We start from the raw sequence: 21,289 nt of genomic DNA on the forward strand, positions 1-21,289 counted from the left end.
ATATATATATATATATATATATAGTGCTTCTACAACAAAGTTTCTTAAATCTGTACATTATTGGTCATTAAGTGGCTTATATCTAATCATATCAGAATAAGATACCCAAAAGCCTCCTCACCATATTTGGAATCCTTAAACATTAGAGAGAGAACTTTTAGTTTTTAACAGCTACTGTATTTAACTTTGTGTCTACTTTACCCTTCATCATGGCTGGTGAATGCCAACCCTAAGACCCAGAATTCAGCCAAGTTACGTGTTACTGCTCCTCCAAGCACAATCATCATAAACCTAAATAATCAATGACCACTGTCAAGGAAACATACTGATTCTATTCCTGAAAGCATTGTGTATCACTTCATCTGTGAGATATAACCCTCTAGAATGATTCCCCAATTACACCCATAGAGATTCTCTTTTTACAAGCACATGAAAGAGGACATATGAAAAATGATTCAATAACTCTAATATTGTCCATTTTGGAATGTCATGGAATATAAATTTAAGTGAGATAGTGGTTCTGATCAATAGTAAGATGTGAGTCTAACTCATAGTCATTATGAGAATTTCAGGTGATGGTAGTGTTTTATTTAAATCTCTTATAAGTGCATCTACAATTTTGTCTTGTGTTGTCAAAGGATGAATTCACAGATTTATAACTTCCCTGCTAAGTAAAGCAGTACACAATCATTTTATTTCAAAACCATGTATCATTGTGAATTCCAACTTCTCTCACTCCCTTGCTAAGCATCTTGTCCTCATGATTCATATTTTTCCCTTCTTCAATCCACATCCTAGATGTTCCACATTCAGGTGAGCTTTGCCTTGGTCTTTCACTGTTCAGGTATCTAGAACTGGGTATACAGTCACCAGTATGTTCAAAGGAAGGGTATGAAGATGATCATCTGTGCCTTTAAGGGGTCTTTATTATGATAGAAGATGGGTCAACAGCATTACCAGGCCACAATATCAAATGGGAGGGTGATGATAAGTCAGAGATGGGTAAGATTTGAAAGGAAGTATGAAGTATGAAAAACAAAACAGAAATTGTTCTATTGTTCCCCTATGTCAGCAGCAGGGTACCAATTAGCTGTTAGGCTTGACTTCAGCCTCCTAGAGAATCAGAACATTCTGAATGCTTGAACTTAGCCCATGTGTAATTCTTTCCAAGTAAACATGCAGTAAGTGACACACTGACAAATATGCAGAGTAAAAGGTGCCTGGTGTGGTTACTTTCCAAAACCATAAACACCAGCTCTCCAACTGGAAGCTTTGTCTATGGAAAACCAGAGCTGAATATAAGTACATGGAGTTACTTACCAATATTGTGGTGACAACCACAGTTTTGTTTTCAAGTCCAGATGTGTCATTTCCAGAGGGGATCTCAGTTAGGGTGACAACCATTTTATCCACTTCACTCCAGTACCCAATCTGAAAAAGGTCACAGCTGATAAACACGGAGAAATGAACCATCTTAATGTAATACACTGTATGCTTTTCAAACCCATGCCTGTATCCAAACTAACACCCTCATTGACTAGAATTCTAAATAATAACAAAAATTTTACAGTCATAAACACAATGTAATCGGGATTGAAATTGTAAATATCATGTTCTAAATCGGGTGGAATCTTCTTTTTTACTATTTGTTTATTTGGTTTTGTTTGTTGGAGGCAAGAATATGGAATGAATTTATGCTGGTTTGTGTAGAATTCAACATGCATTCAAATCACAATCCTGCTGCCACAGACTCTGTTGTTCTGAGATTAAAGGCATGAGCAAGTAAGTGCAACTGGCTCAATTTTCACTTTCCTGGATAAGTTACACTGTGGGGTGATTATGCAAATATACCCAAACAGTGACATTTTAGCCAAACTATTTTAAGCAAAGGTTTTAATTATAAAGTTCAACACACGTTTCCATGGCTATTTATTTCTTCCAAGCTCATTCCATCTTTAGCAGTTGCCTTATCTTGTACTTATAGCCTTCCTTTCAAAATTAAAAACAAGTGTATCATTTCTGCTTACAGGTACTATTTTAGATTCTACTGCACTGTTGCTTACCAAAAGCAAGTCTATTTGATTCAGCAAGCGGATCTCAAACTTAACGTTGTTTTTAGAAGTAGTTCACTACTACTATCTACATGCATGCGCCCTTTGACCACAGTTGTGAGGACTCCTGATGGAATCTGCCTGCTCACTTTCCACCCTTAAAGTTTTACCTTCCGGGGCCCATTTGTTTTGAGCTCCATGATGTTAATTGTGTAGTTTATTCTTTTTCCATTCTGGTCAAACTTTATATTTCCAGAGAGACCTTCAACTTGAACCTAATGATGGAAATGAAATAAAACACAGTTATAATTTGATCAAGTCCAAAATACAAGCTGTGCAGACTGCTCACACTGACCTAAAATAAATACATAAATAAAAGGTTAGTTTAATGGGTTTCTGTTTAATCTTTAGCCTATCTTTGTGTTTGGAGGGAAAACACAGGGCCTGTGTGTTCAACGGGAGTAAAAGAAGGGTGGCTTATTTGGTTTGGCAGGAAAAACAAACACTACCTTTTAATGCCCGTGTTAAGTCACATCAGCACTCATTCTGTGAAACTGACCTGCTTGAGGGCCCTTTCTATTTCTACACCTTGTCCCCAAGGCACAGCTGGGTTGGCCAAACAATCTCCTGCATTTCCTCTCCGGGAGATTTCAATCCTCTGCTTCCGAAGGTTGCGGAATGCTTCAGTCATCACTTGGACAGCATCGTAGGTCAGGGCCGAAGTATACTGAAAAGAATCACACACATTATAAAGACTGGAGAAAAGACTCAGGGCTTTGCCGCACATAGGCCTTGCCTACCATGCAGCACAAATCATCCAGACTGTTCTTGCCTACCACGCAACGCAGATACCAGATAAAAAGCTCCAAGAAGTTAAAACACAGCTCCTCTATCCAGCTGCCTCAGAATCCAAGCAGAGAATGGACAATGGGACTATGCAACATGCTGTGCCCACTCAAAATGCCCTAATAGATTAGTATTTTAACAATTTTAACTGAAACTATTATTTTTATGAGATCAGTTTCTCATTGAACTAGTACTCTATGCCCAGCTGTGATGATATATAAACTTTCAAAATGAGAATAAGCATATCTCTGATGTCCAACAAGAGATTCTCTAGTTAAAATAGGCAGAAAATAGATGAAATTTTGGATTCTGAATCTGTAATTCAACCTTGGTGGTAGTCACACTAGAGTGGTGATAGACCATTTATTTATATTCTCCTGAGTGCTTAGAAGAAACAAATTCTATCATCATCCTTCAGTTATTTTGTGCTTTAACCATCTATGAGAATGCTAACTCAAACTTATAGTGGCTGAGCAGGCATTACTAGACTGCATCTGTTGGCTATGCTACTATTGCCAGTGACCAACTTCACTTCTCTCATAAAGGTTTAATAAATATCACTACACATTTTTCAATCTAAAGGTACCAACAAGTGGAGTACAGCTGGAGAAAAATGCAATGTCACAACTGATATTGTGACACTAAATTCCTTTTTTTTCTGTATAGCTCTGGCTGTCCTGGAACTCACTTTGTAGACCAGGCTGGCCTCGAACTCAGAAATCTGCCCGCCTCTACCTCCTAAGTGCTGGGATGAAAGGTGTGTGCCACCAGTGCCAGGTGACCGTAAATTCTTAACCTAAGTCCAAAGTGGTGTGCTGTTCAGCTGAACAGTCTTTATTTTCTCCAGTGATGCTTCTTTCCCATAGTGACACAGACTGTTTTCTAAATACCACATAGCCCCCACATGCTTCTTTTTCTTCAGACTCCTTATTATGTTGTATTGTGGAGAACAAGAGGACCTGGGTAGAAGTTCCCATTTTGTCTCCTGCAGAAAAGCCTAAGCCTCTCCTGAGCTGACAGATGAGAACTGGCCCCATTCTATCATGGGTGGGGGGAGAACTCTTTTCCAGTGTTCTGATCTCACTCCTCTGGTTTGCTTAAGCACACTTGTTTCTGAAATCACACAGGCATCACTTCTCAACAGCTCACTTTCTCTTGCTCTCTCTCCTGGACCATCTCTACAAGAAAACCAACTTGTTTATCTTCTACCACACTTAAAGGAAGAAATAAGAGAAGATTGGAGATGAAAATAAGAAAGGAGAGGAAAGAAAAGTAGAGAAGCACCAAAATGCTTCAGATGAATGTATCCTTCTAATCGCTAGCCCATTTTTGATTTCCTTCTTAGAAAAGTACATTGAGAGGAATTTCTGAATCTGTCTTAGCACATCAATCTTCTCTGTTTTTGCTAAGTGCTGTTCTTCGGTTCCTGGTTGTGAGTGCCATTCCAAAACTCATAAATGTGCCTTCCTTAGTGCTGCCTTTCCTATACAGCCCTCCATCAGCTATGTTCCTCTTCGTCTTATTTATAGCATTTTCCAGCATCCGATTATCCTGTGTGGCTATTCTTCATGTTTCTTTTAACTATCTTCCTCACAAGAATAAGTACTTGAGGGGAGGATAGTTCTTGTCTGTTACCACTGAATTCTTATGTACTACAATTGGGTTTGACATATTGAAAAGACAGAAAATGATAAAGGAATAAAGAAGGAAATAAGGAGGAAAGAAGGAAGGATTATGGCTTTTTAAAATTCAAGCCAAAGAAACTAGAGGTACATCTACACAATGGAATACTACTCAGCTATTAAAAACAATGAATTTATGAAATTCTTAGGGAAATGGATTGATCTGGAGAATATCATCCTGAGTGAGGTAACCCAGTCACGAAAGAACACACATGGTGAGCACTCTCTGATAAGTGGTTATTAGCCCAAAAGTTCGGAATACTCAAAGTACAATCCACAAACCACAAGAAACTCAAGAAGAAGGAAGACCAAAATGTGGACACTTCATTCCTTCTTAAAAGGGGGAACAAAATACCCATGGAAGGAGTTGCAGAGACTAACTATGTAGCAGAGACTGAAGGAAGGACTGATATAGCTGTCTCCTGAGAGGCTCTGACAGTACCTGACTAACACAGAAGTAGAAGCTCATAGCCATCCATTGACCTGAGTACAGGGTCACCAAATGAAAGACCTAGAGAAAGGACCGAAGAAGCTGAAGGGTTTGCAGCCCCTTAGGATGAACAACAATATGAACTAACTAGTACCTTCAGAGCTCCCAAGGACTAAACCACCAACCAAAGAGTACACATGGTAGGACTGATTACTCTGGCAGCATGTGTATAGTAGAGGATGGCCAAGTCGGTCATCAATGGGAAGAGAGGCCCTTGGTCCTGTGAAGGTTCTATGCCTCAGTGTAGGGGAATATCAGGGTCAGTAAGTGGGAGAGGGTAGGGTGGCGAGCAGGGGGAGGGGGGAGGGGGAGGGAACAGGGGTTTGTTCTTGTTGTTGTTTTTTGTTTGTTTGATTGATTTTTTTTGGAGGGGAAACTGGGAAAAATGACATGTAAATAAAGAAAATATCTAGTAAAAAAAATAAAAAAATCATGTTGATTTAAAAGATTTGCGGAAGCCAATAAGAAGGATATAGCAAGTTTTGTCGGCCTCAATGTGTCTATTTTTATTATCCCACAGTGAAAAACATTAATTTTCTTTCTGAAGAACATTCAGTTCATTGCCAACTTAACTCTTAACACTAATGCCTAGGTCTCTGAATAGGTAATGGAACTTAAATTGAATAAGTTGGATATTAAGAAAATATTGCAATTTTTATTAAAATTGTAATAGCTAAAGGCCAAGATCTTTATTAAGTCAGCTTGCTCTCATTACAGGGAGAAAACCACGAGGCTACCCACTAAACAGTTTTAGAGGATAATAATACCCTGCAAACTACATTAGAAATATGATTAGGAATAACTAAAAAGCATTCTCATCCAAGGAACACATCCGCACTGCAGCTAGGCATGCTCAGTGCTTACGGGTGGGGGTGGACTATTGTCCCCTCAACCTTACTCAAATGCTCCAACCTAAATACATGCTAAGTTTATTATCTCTTTAAATTTAAACTCACAATTAGAAGCACAATTCAGAGCTAGGAGACACTCAGCATTCTGTGCCTTTTAGCTTCTGCTCTGAGTTTGTGGTTCACTCATTTTCCTAAACAAGTACACTCACAATTTTGACTGGTAAGTTAAATATTTCCATTTGATTCCACCACTTGCTAAAGTAGATATAAATTAGTTAGAAGGGAACATGATGACAGTGTAACTATCTTCCATCTCTGGAAACAACTGCTGCTTCCCTGCCTTGATGTTTATGTTCTGTGAACTCTCTCAGAGTTGTGAATTTATCCTTCAGTGGGGGGCCATTTGGCTTAGCTCTCCCCACAGGCACTGCATCATCACACAAGCACAAGAAACCTGAGAAATCGTTTTCATGGTCCATTTTCCAAATGTATGCTTTATTCCATTTTAAGTGCATCTTTATTGAGACTTATTTTTTCAGAGATAAAATGTAATGTAAATTTTAAATGTTTGTCATGTCCAATAATATCATGCAAATCATTCAATAATGCAATAGTGTAATCACTGATACCACAAGATGGCCATTTCTAACACCAGAGAAGGCAGTAGAGAGGAAAATGTTGTGTTTATCTCATCTTGTACATATGAATGTAAAAGAGAAGGCCATGACTACAGTACAAGCTTTTGCTGATTATCACATGGGGCCAGGTTTTCTGACACATTATCTAAGTCTTGAAAACATAGAAAATAATATTTAAAACAAAAATACCAGACACTAGCCACTACTAAAATTTTTTATATCCTATATATTGCCCCATTTTTAATTTGTTATGAAACTTGAAATTGCTTGAATATACTTTAGGAAGCACAGAGCTTGTGTGTTAGAAAGCAGGCCTACACTCGGATTTGCCCACCTGGCTCCTCTGCTATCTCGGATGGTTTCCAAAGAGCTGCTATGTGATGCTTCTTAAAGACACATAAACAGTATCTATTGGGATGTGGGCAGGTACTGAACAACACCAAGTAGTAAGAAAGTCCTCGTCCACTTAGGTCTCTGTATGGCGCTTGTGGGTACAAAACATGCAAAGGTACAAATAGTTTTCTTGTGACCTGACAGTTACAAAAGCATCTAAAGCCACAAGTCATTCTGATTTTATAGATGAAGGTTACAGGTCTGTAAAGTTGTCTTTTACACATAGCCCCAAAAGTTTGCTATTAGGGAAGAATTTGAAGCTAGCTCTCTGTCATTTAGAGATAATGGCATGAGTGACGTTCTGGTTTGCGCTAGACCAGGTGTTCTCAACCCATGGGTCACAACCCCTGTGGGGTTGAACAACCCTTGCACAGGGTCCACCTAAGACCACTGGAAAACACAGAGATTTCCATTAGTGATTTGTAATAGTAGTAAAATTAGAGTCATGAAGTAGCAACAAAGATAAATTTTATGGTCAAAGGGTTACTACAATATGAGGTACTACATCAAAGCAGCACAGCATTAGGAAGGTTGGGAACTAGACTATCACTATGAAAAACAGAGAATCTTGACTCCTAAGAAGCCATACCATGACAACTGCCATTTCATTGGGTAAATGTGTTAAGTACGTAGATGAATAGAAAATAGTCAGTTGGCAAATAGTAAAATAGGCTAAATGTGTAAATTATTGGCCAGCAATCTGTTTTGATTACTGTCAATCTTGCTGTAAAGCAAGGGTATTTTCACTTGCCCTGAGAATCACGATCTCTTTTATAAAAAGCAGAATTCTGTGGTACAATCATTTCAGAAACTAGGTCACTCACACAGTAAAGAGCATCGCCTAAGACATCTGAGTGAGAATTGCCACCTGCTTCGTCCTGCCAGGCACTTAAGACATTCCTTAACACTACCTTACTTTCTGTAAAATAATGTTTCCCATGACATACTTCAGGATGAAAGTTTCACTGCTTGGTAAGAATTCTCATCCTCATATCTAAGAGAGCACCCGTTACCTAAACTATAACATACCTTTGCAGACTCTAATACAATCTAGTATTCTGATTCTTTCCTTTACAAAATAATTATCAATAGGATCAAAGTAGTGGGCGCTATGAAAGTTAAGTACATTTATAAGAAAGATTTAGCAAATCTTTTATTTTAATTCCTTACAATGTCTATGAATCAAATAGAGACTCGAGGAAAGAGAACAGCAGGAGCCTGAAATTATTCACTTATCTTAATTTAAAATTCACTGACTGTCCACCCTCTTGAAGAGCTGTCTGTGATAAGGTCATCTTTAATTTACTGTAAAGCATCTTGAACATGTGCCCTTTGGATCCGCACTGCATAGAGGCATGAAACCATCACGAAGCTCCACCTCTTTGGCAATTAGACCAGCCAGTGGAGCACAGTTCCCAAGAGGGAAATGGGAGCTCAGTGTAAAGAAACTAGAATTAACATCTATTATTTTTTCTCAGAATAACAAAAATAATCTCAATGACTATAACAAAAAGAAAGCCTGATATTTTCAAAGGAACACACACACACACACATACGCATATGCCAAAAATATCAAGACTGTTTGTTGATTTTGATAGAAAATCTTACTTAAGGAGCAAGCCTCTCAATTCAGACACTTGGAATTATATATTTAGAGATTCAAACCTGTACCTAAAGCTAATTAGGCAAGCTAAAATAGACCAAGAAGCTCAGTTTAAAGCACTGTCTGGCTTGATTCAGCTACAGGAAGGACTGCTTCAGAGCCTCATTTCATGGCTGACTCGATCACTCTCCTCCATGCCCAGTTCCTTGTGGTTAACAACTTATGAGGAAACAGACTGTCTACAGCAGATTTTCTGAACCTGTGAGTCACTACCCTGTTGCGGGGGGGGGTCACATATCAGATATCCTCCATATCAGATATTTACATTTCGATTCATCAGAGTAACAAAACTACATTTATGAAGTAGCCATGGCATGATTTTATGGTTAGGGCTCACCACAACATGAGGAACTGTATTAAAGGGTCACAGCATTAGGAAGGTTGAGAACAACTGTACTAAAGTGATTCTGGTTTAAATTACTACACTTGGTGATCAAAGATGTCTACCCACCAGTCCCTGGAGCCTTTGCATAATGAAGAGACCACGGGTAAGAGCAGAGTCAGCAAACATTGTAAATATTTATGTAGCCTTTACTAAAGGCTGAAATTGGCCTTTTATATAATTGTTGCAGCAGAGATTTCAAAGATATCCTCCTGTCTTACAAGTGCTCTTTCGGAGGAATAAACGAGTAAATGCAGCAGAGCACAGATGTCCTTCATTACAATTATAACCGGGTATAATTCATTTAAATAGCACAATATATTTATTTGCAAGCACTTTTTCAGGATATATTATCTTAGCAATATCAGTTTTGTAATTATTTGGGATTGATTTACATATGTCTTTTTAACTACAAAGTGCAAAGGCTTAAATGCACCAAACTTTTAGGTGTGATGAGTAAGTTGCTTTAATATTTGCAGTAGTAAATGCTGAGTCTTAGCTGTATCTATGGTCAGTTTAAACACTCACAAGGCAGAATTAATTCTATTAGGCCACCAGGGTACTATTTAATGCATTATGCTAATTACCAGACTGAAAAAAAGATTATACTATTTTCAGAAGGCCCAATAATACTCTTAGGGCAGCAATTAAGAAAGTTTGAGAATGTGTTAAGTCGATTCCTGAGTAAAATGAGATTGTGGTGGGAGAGGCATTATTTAAAGTGCCACACAGATGTGAGTCCATGGTAGTAGTTGAGCTCCTTACTGCCAGCAGGACATTAAAAAAGAGTGGAGCAACAGTTACCATATGAAAAGGAAACGAAGATAGCCATGTCTGGCAAGATGGAGACTCTGAAAACATAAAATCTCTCTCAATATGAAAATACTTACAATTTTTACATACTTGTCAGTCTACTTATACTCTCTATCTCCTCTTGAAATCTTCAAGAGAGGTGAATGATCTATTTCCACTGCCCCTTGGAAAAGAAAGTCAGGCTAGATTACAGATAGCCTCCTACACTACAAGTGTATCCCGTGAGGCTCTCCTGTGCACGTTCTATGATTAACAACCACCGTCTAAAAGGAAACACATGCTTCTCACAGTCTTGCTATTTTTTATCTACACATATCTCTTAACTGCACTTATCAGTAAATTAGATACAAATGGTTGTAATGTCTGCAGTTATTTCTTTTATAAAGAAATTAAGAAGCAATGCTAATGTGATAAATCCATTTGTTTCTACCCATCTGTAGGCACAATTTTGGCTCCACCCTGGCCTGCCTGGACAATTTTGAGATACCTTTCTCCTTGTGATTCTTGCAACAACTTGTCACCAGGGAGTCCAGTTATCATCTTGTGCCCAACTGATCAGCACCCACTCCCTGAAGGTTATAGCCTTTCACGATGCTGTGCAAGGAACTCAGAGCATCAGACCTGTCAGCATCAGCACTCCCTGACTCTGCATAGTCCTTAGACACCTCTATTCAGTCCCCAGACTGATGTAAGTCTTCTGTTTTACTGGACTAGGAAACTTTCATAGTTTTTCCTTTACTTGGAGCCTCTGATCCCCTAATCTATGGAACTTACTCACTTTCAAATTTCAAACACCTTTGCTTCTTGCAAGAATCCTTTCTACCCCATAAGCTCCTTGGCATGATCATTATGTATAATGCCTCCCCCTACTTGAATATGCAGGAAGTTACTTGAAGCCACTATTTTTCAGTCTTTATTTTACATCCTTGTGATGGATCAGCTACAAGCAACATGACTCTTACTTAAAAGCAAAGGGATAAAACTAACAGCACCAAGAAGAATTTATTTACAAATACGTGACAGTAGAGACAAGAATAACTTTTAAAAGAAAAGAAAACTCCTTGAAGCAGAGACACTCAATGTCACCACCACCTCTGTTGAATGGAGTAAAAACTATTGTTTAGAGAGCTGACCTCCAGCTTCAATGGGAAGATGCAATTTAATAAAGCTTGAAGAAATGCAACAGGCTTACTTGTGAAGAGAAATGAGAGAATGATCTAGAAAAGGAAATAGCCAGCATAGAGACACTAAGTCAGAAAATGTCAGAGTGTTTAAGGACTAAAAGTGAGAAATACAGTTACAGCAAACTCAGTGAGGAGAAATTATCAGTTATTGAGGTCACATGGGAATAGTGGAACATGAGCAATCCTTATGTCAAGAAGGTGACTTCAGTGTTCATACCAAATGCAAAAGGATTCTGGGGCTTTTGGAGAATTATGAAATTCTATAACTATATTTTAAAGGGAGTACAAAAATTGAAGAGACAAGAGAAAGAGGAAGCTGGAGAATAATTTCTTAAGAAAGCCCCATAACAGAGTTGACAGTGGGTGGTGGTTTGTTTTGGGCTAGTTGTAGAGGACAAGACAAAGCAAGGTGAAAATTGAGACAGAGCTAGATTTTCTGCAGGATGGATGTGAGCTGCAAGAAGAAGGATAGTGTTAATATTTTCAAATGCTTGGTCTAAACAGCACATAAAGTCAGAGTTGTCATCATGTTATGGGAAAGACAGTGCAAAGAGGAATTTGCAGAGGCTAAAGAGGACAAAGGTTCCAATGGGAAAATCAAAAGCTTAGGAGAGATAATAAAGAGTTAAGTTTGAGATGTCAACAGGACCATTTCTGTCAGTGGGACAGAGTGATTACTGGTTTCTGATGTAAAAGTATGTCGATATTTTGTGTTTTATCTCACATAGAGCAGTACCTACTACAGAGTTGCAACATGTGCTGTTCTAAAGAATGAATGCTTGAACATTGTTGCAAGTCATTAGACCATTAGTGAGAATCATATTTAATGTCTCAATGCTGTGACTCCAGTCAATTTTTAATTATGTAAAGAGGAAGAAATTTAAACATTGTTATTTGTTTATTATTAAAATATGTACATATTAAATTAAGGTTTTACATGTATCAATCGAATATATTTTAATTAAGAAAATGAGGAGTCTATATTAAGTTTTAGGAATTTAAACTTTCAAACATGCATTTCTCTTTCCCACAATTTGGTATAATTCTAAAGCCTAACCATGCAAAGAATTTCATTTGATGAATTGCAAATGTATAAATTTTTCATGCCCATAGCTCTTATTGTGTATGATTTTTACAATTTTTATTATAGAGCACTAAAATGTGATTTTAATCAACAGTATAAGTGCTATAATCAACAAAGCCACCCAAACCATCACGAAAGGATATTACCTCACTAGATAGTAATCTCATTAGAGAGATTTGCATCCTTTCCTTCAAACAAAAATTACACAGAGAAAAGGTTTTATTTAGACATATGATAGAGCTCCTTCTTAGTTCTACCTATATAAGTCAAAAAAAATCATAAAGGTATTCATTTTCTCATATAAATATTTTCTTCATGGTTATAACTTTCAATGTTCAATTCTGCTGCAAAGTTTGCAGTTAAATGTCGGAAGTAAATAAATCATAAGACTTAAATTGCAGGCTGTTCTGATATTCAGGGCATAACCTCATGTTCTTCCTCTCTGTCCTGTGTAACATATAGGTCATCCCTTCATTCAGTATATCCAGCTTTCATATGTCATCTTCCGTTAATTTTACTATCCAGGTTCATGACAGAGTTTGCTCAGATTCTCCAAAAGTCAGCCTCCTTTTACTAAGTAGTGTCACCAACATACAGTATCAATGCAAATTTAATATGTTGGCGAGACATTGTAAAGAACTTTTTAAGAAAAAACAAAACAAACAAAAAAAAAAACAATAAGGAAAGAAGAAAAGCAACAATGCCTGAACCATCCTCATTGCCTTACTTCACAGAGGTACTGTGTCACTGTCACAAATTATCACATAAGTAATAATTAGTATGACATGAGCAGAAACTATGACAGCACACTTACATTACCTTTACTACAGTATATTTTTATAGATCTGTTTTATGAATAACTTTTGTTGATCTCTAAGTGTGCCTAATGTAAACTTTATAGGCAGGAAGTATATATTTGAAAAATACAGTGTGTATGTCAATGTGGAGAAGATGATGGAGGGAAAGATGGAGGAAGGGCCAAGAGTGAGGGCAGAGCAAAGAGCAAAGAGAACATAAAAGTTTGAAATTCCTTCATTTTAAGCCCCAAAGGCTTTCAGTGATCTGTATGAAGCCTCTGGGGTAAAATAGAGGAAATACAACATGTTCAACTTGGAATAGACCTTCACAACTGGCTGAAATTCTCTGAATTTTCGATCAGGATTGGAGAAACAATAAGCCTTTATTAGGATCTATGGTTTCCACACTGTGCTAAAAATCTACTAAATGGTATTTAGTCTTCACAACAGCTGGGAAATAACAGCCATGATCGTGCTGTATGAATGAGAACATTGATCTGGGTCAAATGCAGATTCCAAACCTATTTCAAACTAATAAACCTTCCTTTTTTGCAGTATCATACTAGGATGTACCATCATGAACTTGTTGAAAGTTAGGTAAGGCAGACCAAAGGAAGTCACTGTGAACATAAATGGAGCAAAGCAAAGGGTATATTGGGTGAGCTCAGCAGACTGAATTCTCGGAATAAGTTTCAGCAAAAATTTCACAGAATGTGTTTCTAGATTTCCCTCTCCCCATCCATCTTGATAAAGACACATGAACCAAATCATAATGTGAATTCCAGGAGACAAAATGAAATCCATTTTTCTTTTATGTTTCTCACAGAGGCAGTATGGGGATGCTACTATGTGTATTAAAGACTTTGAAGATCAGTTAAGGATGTGAGAGGAATGCACTCTCCATTGCATATCTTACACTGAAAGCATCAGAGGCCTGAAGTCCAAGGAAGGGATGGATGAGCACTTAAACTTTCATTAATCCAGATGGAGACATGCCCTGTGACACCAAGTGTCCATTGTCATTCTCAGAAACTGTGTTGCATGACTGTATTCCACAAGATTACATAATAGACAGCAAAAGTGTTAAATTCAAGGTCACCAAACAGGAAGTCACTTACCTTTTAGAAAATAAGACAAAGTATTTTTTAACATACAACAATGTAGTTCTCTGAAAATGATTCAAACATTAAAAGAAACTATTTATGTAACCTAAATATAGAATCTCAAACTTTCTATAATATAGCTAGGAAATATATATATATATTATTAAAGTAACCATGTTTTTATAAGCTTTCTGATGTTTTCAGATTACTCATGATCAATTATTTTATACATATAACACACTCACTAAATCATATGCTTATTGTCTAAACTATATACAAGTGAGTTGATTGAAGTTTGAAAAGGTTCATATCTGCTGTTCTTTTTATTTATAGTCAAAGTACTGAAAATAACAGCCACAGCCTTTTGTTTCATGGGTCTTACGTTTTATAATGCCTCCTTAGACAAGGCATATAACTTCTGTTTTAACTTCTGCCATCCATTTCATGACTTAATCTTCCTTTCCGTGCTGTGGTCTTTTGACTGCCTGTCCTTACAGTACCGTGAGTGAAAGCAGCAGTCTGTACAGTCTGTGCACTGATTTGTCACCAAAGTTCCTACTTGATAATCCACAGAATATAAAATTTCCACTGGATAGATAAATGAATGAAGACATTGTGGGGTTCAGGCACACTACAGTAAAACACCATTTTTTTTTATCTACAAAAGCAAAATGTAAGAAATGTGCTCATCGTTCTACTTGCTCGCCATATTCTGTGCTGCACATTTCTCCCTCCAGCATTTTCTAATCCCCTTCTTTCCCTTAATGCAAACCTTAATCGTCGCCGTGTGTGCTCCAGGGTATTCTTTCTCTTCCAGTGTTGACCATCTTTCTATAAATTTAGACACCAAGGAGTCATCATAGTCTACAATCTGAAATCCAGAGACATTTGCTCCTCCAAACTGAATTTTCAGCAGGTCTCCATCAGTAAATCCCTAGGCATAAAACAGATTTGGGTTATCCCTGTGGGTTGTAACCTTTCCCGTACCTCTCCCCATGTTATGTCTTGGCCGGTTAAGCACACACAGAAGAGATAAAATGCCTTCAAAAAGATTTCATGTATTTAATAACTAATACTTGTCAGCACACCTCATATAAAAGAGGAATCATGGCAGGTCCCCAATCAGTATGTTTACTGGTGGCCCTCTCATGTAGAGCTCACAGGGATATTTACATAGGAGTTTTCTCTCATACTGATTCAGCTTCCATGGTTCAGGTAAGGACTGGGTTTTCCTCATTGCATTTATCAAGGAGCACAGCCATGTGCTTACATATGGAAATCATTGATCAAACTATTCTCACTTAAACTGATCATTCACTCGCCAGATAAAATATCTTTAAAATGAAAAGGGAAAAACAAATATCTAATTTTGTTCTTAAATTGTTTAACAGAAATATAATTTTATATTAAATGAGAAACAAATCAAAATGACAGTTGAATTTTATCAATCAGTTGGGTGATTAAGGGCATCTGTTCTGCTCTTGGAGAGGACCCAAGTTCCCTTCCAGCATCCTCAATGGGCAGTTCACACCCTCTTTTAACTATTTTGATGTCATCTTCTTATGAATACAGGTTTTGCACTCATGTACTCACATAAAATGAATTTTTAATATAATATTAATATTTTAATTTAAAATTTAAATTTTTCAACTTAAAATTTTATTCAGTTGCTGTTGCATGAAAGAATCAAATACAAAGTTCCATGTTACATTTTCATAAATCAAAATGTTATTTTGTGATTAAATTTTAACTGAATTTTCCTTTTCTAATCAAGGATAGAACTAGAGATCAAATTTCATTATGGCAATTATTAATGTATTCATATTTTAAACATCTTCATTCTATCATGTATAATGATTAAATATATCCTGAATTAAGCATCAATCTTTTATTTGTAGTTAATATTTAAAACAAGAATTATTACATTTTTTTCACCCTGGCAAAGAAAGGTTCTTGCTAGCCTACAATTTTGTTTCTACACTATGCACTTTTGTTACTTAGCACTATGAGCAGTGCTAAGTGGATTCTGCATTTCTGCTGTGCAAGTGTAGCTCATCCAGATGCTTAGCTGTAAGCCTCAAGGGTGGGAGGAGTGCTTATGGGCCCTTTTTAGTTAGCTTTGCCTCTTTGTTATGTGCTTTTTAAACATTTCCAGTCTATATACAAATGTGTGTGGTTAAACTCTGGAAATAGAATGATGGGCAACTAAAGGCATGGCTCAGAATTCTGTATGAAGGCTCCTATTGATGTATCTAGGTGTACAGGGGCCCATTTGATAAGTTCAGCTGATGCCCTGATCTATAAGCATCTCGTAATTCTAAATAATAACTCGCATCCATAACTTTTTGAACAGAATTTTCCAGAGAAAACTGAAGCCACTCCATCTTAATCCTTAGAGAGTGATAAGATTACCTATTTCTGGATTTAGAACACCCTCTCTGCCTTCATAAACTTTGGGACAGAATAGGGCAGTTTATGTAACACAGAGCAACAGGGCTGAGCCATCTCTCCAGCCCCGAACATAGAGTTTCTAACACAAAGAGACCAGCTCAGGGGACCCTCTTCATTTGTGTGAAAATAAAAACAAACAAACAAAAAACAAACAAAAGACCAAAATAAAAACCGAGCAAAACAAAACAAAACAAAACAAAATTTACCCAGGTATCAACTGAACCACATTCTTCCTGTTTTCTCCCCATCTTGGTTCTATTGATGCCTTACAGGTTCCCGCTAGCATCAAAATCTGACTAATGTGCACATGGAGCCAAGGTCTGCCTCTCCAGATCGAATAAGAGAATACAGCAAGAGCGGGAGCTACCTGTCTGCTTCCCGTGCTTGTCACATCTCTCCAGTCTCATGCCTCATCTGTTCAGTATAACTGAGATAAAGCCTCTGACTTTCTATCTTGCTGGCAATTTCAGTCTCATTATCTCTTTCTTTGGGTTTCATTTACTTTTATTCATGCTGTCATTTTTCTCTGATTATACAACAAACAGCTTCAACTGAAGTTCTTGATAGGTTTGATAGGTTTGATCCTAAATAAGGATCTGCATTTTTTCAGTGTTTTCTTTCTTTACTCCTTGGCATATTTCAAACAGAATTTCCCAGAGACAATAGAAGCCACTCTGTTATAATCCTTGCACAGTGACAAAACAATCAATTTCTGGGTTTAGAACGCCATTTACCCCCAAGCACTTTGGAAGAGAATAGTGCGGTTTTCATATATATGTGAAACAGGAGGAGAAAGAAGAAAGAAAGTGGATAAGAAAGAAGAGGAGGTGGAGAATTAGAAGAAAGAAGGGAGACAGAGACAGAATGAGGGCTGGACAAGTCAGGTACAACATCTCACCAAATTAAAACCATACTATCATTCAGGGAGATATATTAACAAGACTGAAAAACAGGAGCCTACATGCTTTAAATGATAATTAGCAAGTTAAATCCATGAGAACAGAGAGAAATGTGAGCACAGGATCTTATGACCCTCATCATAATATGGACCAGTTAATCTTTCAAAAACTACAAAGAGAACTTAATCAGAGCCTGAATCTGAAGAAATAAGTCCACCATTTAGCATCTCTTAAAATGGTTTACCAATATGCAAGGATTTTAAAGAATCTTTCACAATCACCGCTTTTAGCATCTCTAAGGCACTGGCCATGGGAAAGTGTTACTTTTCTATTGAGAACTTGGAGAATTAAATCCCTGAACATCAGGAGGCAGTTTTCAGACTTCAACATCATGAAGGGTCCAAATTCTCAGATATTCCAGTAGAGTCAGGACTCAGGAAATCAGGCATTCAGGAAAGAGAAAACAGACCCGAATTCAGATTCCGAATTAATTTGGGTAGATTTCTAAATAGAGTCATGACCAAAGCATGGACTTGTTCACTTAGACAACAGTGCTTTCCTTTTTCGTGGCATTACATAGCAACTCTCAAATTGATGAGACACCTTCTGTCATTATTTCTCAATGTTCCAATATAATCTTCTCCATCTGGACATTTTTAAAGATTGCAGCTTTTACTGTGGCACTGTTCTCTATTCTATCAAATGGCACAATTCACACAGGGACTGAGTGTACAGGCTGTTTTAGGCATGGAACAAAGCTGAACAAAACTCATTGCAGAGCCTTAGCTCCTGTTAACCCTTGTGTCTGTACAGTCTTTTCCAATCTCCTAGGTACACACTCAGAGAAAAATCCCAGAGGATTTAACCATGTTGTAGGAGGTTGTAACCATGTCACTCAGGACATTCACTGATACTAAGTTGAGTGTTCTTAGCGAAAACACTATTTATTGAAACGCTTGTTCTGTTTTTTTTGCATTTTTCTGTCATACTAGGGATGTTTTCTGAGAGATAAACTGATACTCTATAAACCATAAAAAGAAGCCTGTATTTGAATAAACACAAAGCTTGTGTGCAGCCTTTTCACACAGTCGAGAATAAATATTCATTTGCAGCCTTTTTCCTGGTCTCGCCATATTTTTTATCAAGTTGTGTGGTGATAATTTCCAACAAACAGGGTCATAGCCGTTCAAAGACCATGAGGAAAGCCAAAGCCTGTTTGACTGCCACTTTAAAGCCTATTTTGGAAATAAAAATAAGTGTTCAACAATCTAAATTGATTGGCTATAATTATAAAAGAAAAATAAACAAAGAAATATAATTAACCAATCTGCTTTTTCAATATGTTCTGAATGGACAAGAATATTGATGGGAACATGATCAACACAAATAAGTATTCAGTTTCATTTCATCGTGTTATGTAGAAAATCAGAAATAAAATATTTTTAAAACATTACTATTACATTGCTATGATATGTAACTGATAATTTTATTGACATAATAATACCATATTTTAGATTTACTTTCATCATAAATGTGCACCAATTTCACATATTATTGATATTAAAACCTTAAGTATGCATATAGTAAGTTTATAGAACACAGTGGCATAAAAAATAGATAACTAAAGATTTAAACTTTATATTTTTGAAAAGCTTCACTTAGTGAAAAATTACCAAGATAATTTTTGAGTAAGTATGGTTATGAAGATATTTATAACACATGCAATAACTAGAACTAATTTAAAGGTTGGAAAATAAACTTTAAAACAACCAAATAAAACATTTCCTTTCTTGCCTAAAAATAAAATCAGACTATATTTTTAAAATATCCCTTATGAATGATGATTATTTCAAATAAATATTTTCAAAAAAGATCACATAGAGGGGCTAGGGAGGTGGTTCTGTATCTAAAAGTACCAGGATTAAGTTTCCAGCATCCATATTACAGGATGGCTCCAGACAGGTAACTCCAGTTCTAGTGAACAATAGATCCTCATCTACAATCTACAGGCACTCTATGCAGGTAGTGTACAAATATTCATACAGACAAACTACCCATATCCATGAAATATAAATAAATATATCATAATAAAAATTTAGTAGATAAAATAATGTCAATTAATTCACCTACCAGATTTGCAATGATATAATGGTACCCTTTAACGTGTTTTCCAATGGTAATAACCTAGCAAGGATAAAACACAAACATTTAATACATATGAAGAAAAATAAGGCAAAATTTCTGCTATCATGATCTAATTAGCAAAAGATAAAAATTTAAGTTTTATATTCCACAAGTCATTTTCAGTAAAACATTTGTATCAAGTACAGAGAATATTTCTCAAGAAAATATATTGATTCACTTTAGTGTTTAATAAATGTTATCTATTACACAGTCAACAATAAATAAAACTAACTCCCCTTTTTTAGTCAATACTGAAATTATACCATGCAGTTTGAGGAATAAACATAAAAGAAACCACATTTAATTCATAACAAGTAATAATTTTATTTCTATCAGCCTATATTTCTGTCTTCTTAATAAAATAACTACCTGATAAAAATTCTGAAATGTTATAATTTTCCATCAACAGTATTCAACATATAACAGGCATAGTTTATAGAAAGATTAGGGGATATTAATGAGCAAATGTAATATTGTCCTTGATGCAGCCAAAACCTAGTTCAAATAAATATTGCTTTTCACTTTAGGCAACAAAGTAGCCAAGAAACTAATTTCACTTCATAAATCAGAGTCAAAACTCAATGGCAAGATAAGCTTACATCTTAGAATGAGAGATTACTCTAGCAATGGCTATAAAATCTTTGAATATTATTAAGGTACACTTTCTTTACTATATCGTTGACATGGAAATTTAGGTGCAGGTGAGCGGCCTGGTGTAGTACTGTACAGAGATGCCACTAGTGATCAACCACTGTAAAATAAAAATAACTAAGGTAAAAAATGCATTTAATTCCACTAATCTCCTGGCCTTCATAGCTTGCAAACAAGAATTCAGAGAAGCATGATTTCCTTCCTTTCATGACTGGAGGAATTTATGAGTGGAGCAGTGACCTATGCCAGGGAGTATCATTCTGCATATTGGTACCACAGGGAAATAATAGAGTGCAAACAGACAGCTTCTGCTAAATTCATATGCCTTCCAAGGAATCATAAAGCTGAAAAAATCATAAAATGATCCAAGGAAGTCTAGATATTTATTTTCAAAATAATTCCTTTAAATTTTATTGATTTATTATTTCAGTAAAGGTCCTACTCTGTAGCCCATATTCTCCTTGAACTCGGCATGCAGGCCAACCCAGCCCTTCTGCCACAGACTCCAGAGTCCTGGGATTCCAAGTTTGGACCACTATCCTTCCATTTTTAAGGAAAATAATCAAACAAATGGGAAACGTGTAACTGAAAGCTACCAAAAAATATATACAAAGCATTATTTTACTTCCTAGTTCTCTGGCTCCCATTGTCTCTGTGCAAATTCCTCACACTGAATACTGTAATGATCCTGCAGACTACTCTAGATCCACTCTTCCCTCCCTCTGAACTCAGACCACATGGGTTCTCTTAACTGCTTTTGCATAATAGCACACTTCTTACAAACAGCTCAGGACTTTACATCTTCTATATTTTTACTTGCAAATTTCTTCTCTTTACCACAAGCATGTGTTATTAACATGCAAGGCATAACCAGTCTCAGCCTGGTAGTCATCTCCTGGCTGAAGACTTCTATGACTGTCCATCACCTGAGACAAAGTCAGAGGCATGAATCAGCACATTTGGCTCAAAAGCAAAGAGATATTTTCTTGAAAAGATTCTACAGAATACAAAGTTCATGTTGTGTAGCAGCTGTGTGAAAAGACATTAGGGTTTACATTGCCTTCTAACCCATTTTTGCCTCACATAACCAAATTGCCTTTTCATAAAAAATTGTATGCCCCAGGTTG

General features: G+C 36.6%; 1 protein-coding gene across 9 annotated transcripts in view; it reads right to left on the minus strand.

Annotated features, from left to right (window-relative positions):
- The window catches only part of Gria2 (glutamate ionotropic receptor AMPA type subunit 2), a 112,440-nt gene that overhangs the window by 23,803 nt on the left and 67,348 nt on the right, over nucleotides 1–21,289 (minus strand). For all 9 annotated transcript variants that reach the window (XR_004119595.1, XM_031374153.1, XM_031374155.1 and 6 more), the window contains exons 5-9: nucleotides 19,458–19,511; nucleotides 14,750–14,911; nucleotides 2,611–2,778; nucleotides 2,222–2,326; nucleotides 1,321–1,431 (exon numbers count right to left, since the gene is read on the minus strand). Coding sequence is in view for 8 of the 9 variants with exons in the window: in XM_031374153.1 (XP_031230013.1) it covers nucleotides 1,321–1,431; nucleotides 2,222–2,326; nucleotides 2,611–2,778; nucleotides 14,750–14,911; nucleotides 19,458–19,511 (600 nt within the window). In the remaining variant the exon portion in view is untranslated. The remainder of the gene's footprint in view (nucleotides 1–1,320; nucleotides 1,432–2,221; nucleotides 2,327–2,610; nucleotides 2,779–14,749; nucleotides 14,912–19,457; nucleotides 19,512–21,289) is intronic.

Source organism: Mastomys coucha, unplaced genomic scaffold (assembly GCF_008632895.1).
Source record: "Mastomys coucha isolate ucsf_1 unplaced genomic scaffold, UCSF_Mcou_1 pScaffold16, whole genome shotgun sequence".
NCBI lineage: Eukaryota > Metazoa > Chordata > Mammalia > Rodentia > Muridae > Mastomys > Mastomys coucha.